Consider the following 4007-nt stretch of genomic DNA (forward strand, 5'->3'; position numbering starts at 1 on the left):
GAATGCACTATACTGTCATGTATAACTAATTAGAACAACTAAAAATATATTTTTAATTGCTTTTATATTTTTAAATACATGACAGTGGAATGCATCACAATTCTTGTTACACATATAGAACACAATTTTTATGTTCACACCAACTCATGTCTTCATACATATACTTTGGATAATGATGCCTATCACATTCAACTATCATTTATTACCCCATGTCCCCTGCCTTCCCTTCCCACCCCTCTGCCCTATCTAGAGTTCATCTATTTCTCCCATGCTCCCTCTCCCTACCCCACTATGAGTCAGTCACCTTATATCAGAGAAAACATTCAGCATTAGAACAACTAAAAAATATTATTAAAAAAAGATCTATAACAAAAATATTCCACCTTAGCATGTATGCATGAAGGGGCTCTGCATAGCTCTCAAGGTGAAATTCACTATATTCTCTGAAAAATCACAATGCCCCATATACACTCCTTCCCGATACTACCCATTTGGGCTGGTTTACAACTCTCTGGGTGTCAGGTTAGCTCTAAATGCAAGGCTTCTTCTGGGCTTCCTGGGAGGTAGCCCAGGGTTGTCTCCTTTTTACAGATAGGGAAACTGAAGTTTGGAGAGATGACATTACCATAACATTCCCATGTTCAGATGTTTCCCATTTATAGGACACTTTTTCAGCTCCTTGAGAAGGATGGCAGAGTCGGCCTTATTATCCTCATTTCACAGGTGAGGCAATTGAAGCCTTGAGGCTGTGAGGTGGTCTCACTCCCCAAGCCTCAGCAAAGCCAGGACCAGAGCAAGCACTAACTTTCCACGAAGTTCTGTTCATTGTGAATATGGATCTGACCCAGTGATCCAGCGAAGTGAAGCCAGAGCCAGAAGATATGACTTCCAACCACCAGCTGCAGCATTTCCCCAAGGACAGTCCCTGGGCCAGCACCCCCCCCTTGGGAAAGGGGAGGGGAGAAACCATCCCAGGGCCCCCAGGGTTCCTCCTGGGGAGTAGGTCATGGGGCGTGGTAAATTACTTCTTCAGAAGGAGAGAAGAGGAAGTGAGGTGACCATTTCCCCAACCTCACCCTCCTCTGAGCATGCCCCAATCCAAAAAACGCCCCCACAAATTTACTTCCCCTTTGCAAGTCGGCCATCTCAAGTATGCACAGCATGGAATTGGGGATTAGCAAAAGCTGCTAAACTGAGCCCCTGCCCCACTGCCTGTGAAAGCTGCGCTAAGAGCCAGTGAAGGAATTTTTAACATTAGCACATTCACCATTTCCACCCAAGACAGGTTGGGAGACCCTTAGAAACTACTCTGTGCTCCTCCTTCAGTTCAGCACATGCTTTCCTTTGCCTCACCCAATCTTTCCACAGCCTACTTGCTCTCTAGATGAAAAGGGAAAATCTTTGAGGTCAGGTCAGCTCAGATCAGCTTCAGTACATATGATTGGCCACATATTTGGAAGGAATATGCTTAGCCTATTCTGTATGGCTGTCATGTCTTATTCCAGTTGTGCACTGGACAAAAAAAAAATACATCTAAAGAGTTGCTTCTTACTTTCCCCTACTTCCAACCTGACCTGGTCACCTTACCTGTTCCATAGGAGGAGGGGGAACTTAGGAATATGCATAGTGATCTTTGGTTTGTGGGCTGTGGCCAGAGTCTGCACAAGTGGGTTAGAATATGGGTATGTGTGTGCAATCGGACAAGGATGTGTAATAATGTGCAGACTTAAAAAAAAAAACATTTTGTTTGAGTAAGAGGAGTCTTCCTAACACTCACAGAAGTGCTGCATATCTAGCTACCTAGCCTACATGTGTATCCCCACTATCCTGGTCTCTGTGTGGTTGCCACTGTGCAGGAAGCCCAAATGTGAAAATGAGAAGGATGTTCAGTGCAGGGTTGGGGGTACATACCAGTACTGTCCCCCAGAATCCACCAGGTACATCTCATCTGAGGACAGCTTGCGATGCATCTCCTTGGTTGGGCTGAGAAGGGGAGAGAACACTGAGAGGGGAGCAGCTTAACCCTGCACTGAGCAATGTGGAGTTCTGAGTGAAAGCAGAGACACTAGCCAGGCATGGTGGTGCATACCTGTAATCCAGCAGCTGGGGAGGCTGAGGCAGAAGGATTGCAAGTTCAAAGCCAGCCTCAGCAACTTAGCAAGACCTTAAGCAACTCAGTGAGACCCTGTCTCTAAATAAAATATAAAAAGGCCTGGGCATGTGGCTTAGTGGTTAAGTACCTCTGGGTTCAATCTCTGGTACCAAAAAAAAAAAAAAAATCAGAGGAACTCCCCCTTCCCTGGAGACCGGGCTCATGCTCTGGGGATATCATTATCTCCCAAAGGCCCTGGGAAAGTATTTGATATCTGTTGCTGCTGTCCTCAGCACACTTTATCCTGCACTGGCCCAAGCAAACCTTTGGGCCCCAGGGAGGGGAGGAAGAAAAGAACCCAGAATGTGGGAACGAGGAGAGCCTCAGAGACCACCCAGTCCAGCTATCTCCTTTTACATAAAGAGAGACAGGTCTACAAAATGACTTGCAAGAGGTCACATAGGAAAAGAAAGCAAGAAGAAGTTGACCCTGGGCTAGGATGCTCCATCCAGTACTCTCTCTCTCTCTCTGCCTGCTGCCTCAGAGGGTGTGAGGGCTCCAGGAAGCAGGGCACAGGAAGGGAGGAGACCTTGTGGGTGGGGCTGGAGAACAAGAGTCCTGAGGGTTGAAGAGTACCTACTCTGTCACTATCTAGCTCTACTAGGGAGAAGTAGAGAGAAGGGGCTGGACCAAGGCAGCTGAAACTTGGGAGACACCAGGGGGTGCCACAGGAGGAAGTTCTGGGATATTTCTGGCCTTCCTTCAGAATGATGTCCAACCTCTTCCTGCCATATCTATGCCAGGCTGAGGTGTCTGGTTACCTCCAAATATCGTTAGGCAGGCATACAGTGTTTTCCATGGGGCCAAATATCTAGCCTACAACTTGGGCCCACCGTGGTTGTTTCAGACTGAGTGAAATAGGTCTTTCTTCAGAATGCTCCTGAACTTTGAGAATTAGATAACATAAATAACTCACAGGAAACCAAGGAAAAGCATCTAACAGCAGCCATGTCTGTCTCTTAGAACCCTCAGTCCTGAGTACTCAAAAAGTGCTGGCTTCTTGGGGGAAAAGTCATTCAAGCCTTTTAATTTCAAGGGGACTCCCAACCCCATCCCCTACAGTGCTGAGAGCCTCAAACCTCAAATGTGGACTTTGGGCCCAGAGCATTCCCTCCTCTACCCCAGTCCCTCTTCACCCACAAGATCCAACCCTTGCCACCAGAATCCTAGAAAATTCTTTCTCCTGAAGTACCTGTAGTGGGCCAGGGCAGCATTCAGGCCACTAGCAGAGATGGTTTGGAAACTGGGTCCAGAGGAGAAGTTTTCTTCTCTGGATTGTGCAAAGCAAGAAATGGTCAATGAATGGGTGCTCAGTCTGACTCCATTTAGCTCTCTCAGCCCCACTTCCTGGTTCCATCTTCCCAGGGCCAGTCCTGACATTTATAGAGCACTTGAGAATGGAAAAGGCCAGATTATAAAGAACTATAGAGAATTCCCCCTCCACCTTCATTTTACAAATGGGAGTAAAGAAAGTTAGCTCCTTGTATCTGAAAACGACCCCAGCCCCGGATCAATATGTTTCTCCTCAACAATACAATACGTCCTTGGTGTGCCCCAAGAGCTCCCCTCCCTATTGGGAGCTCTCAAGTGGTGCAGTAGCCAATTGGCCTGAGCCAGCCTCCCCGGGAGAGAGAGCCCGTGTCTGAAGTAGACACTAGAGGGCGCTGTTGGTCATCCCACTTTCAGCGGGGCTGGAGCTTGTCCTCCAACACCCCCTGCCCAGCTCCCAGACCACCCAAGATCCTGTCTCTCCTATTTCCAAATACAAGGAAGATCTTCCTTACCTCTAAGTAAGTAGACTAATTATCCCTCCCTGCCCCCACCCCCACACTGGAAGATAGTCTTTCACCCTCGG

General features: G+C 47.5%; 1 protein-coding gene across 1 annotated transcript in view; it reads right to left on the bottom strand.

The window, feature by feature from the left end:
- Positions 1-4007, bottom strand: part of Xpnpep2 (X-prolyl aminopeptidase 2) — a 25065-nt gene that overhangs the window by 7657 nt on the left and 13401 nt on the right. Inside the window, exons 8-9 of the mRNA XM_048797098.1 lie at positions 3345-3525; positions 1888-1983 (exon numbers count right to left, since the gene is read on the bottom strand). Coding sequence (XP_048653055.1) covers positions 1888-1983; positions 3345-3525 — 277 coding nt within the window. The remainder of the gene's footprint in view (positions 1-1887; positions 1984-3344; positions 3526-4007) is intronic.

Source organism: Marmota marmota, unplaced genomic scaffold (genome assembly GCF_001458135.2).
Source record: "Marmota marmota marmota unplaced genomic scaffold, marMar, whole genome shotgun sequence".
In the NCBI taxonomy this organism is placed as follows: Eukaryota; Metazoa; Chordata; class Mammalia; order Rodentia; family Sciuridae; genus Marmota; species Marmota marmota.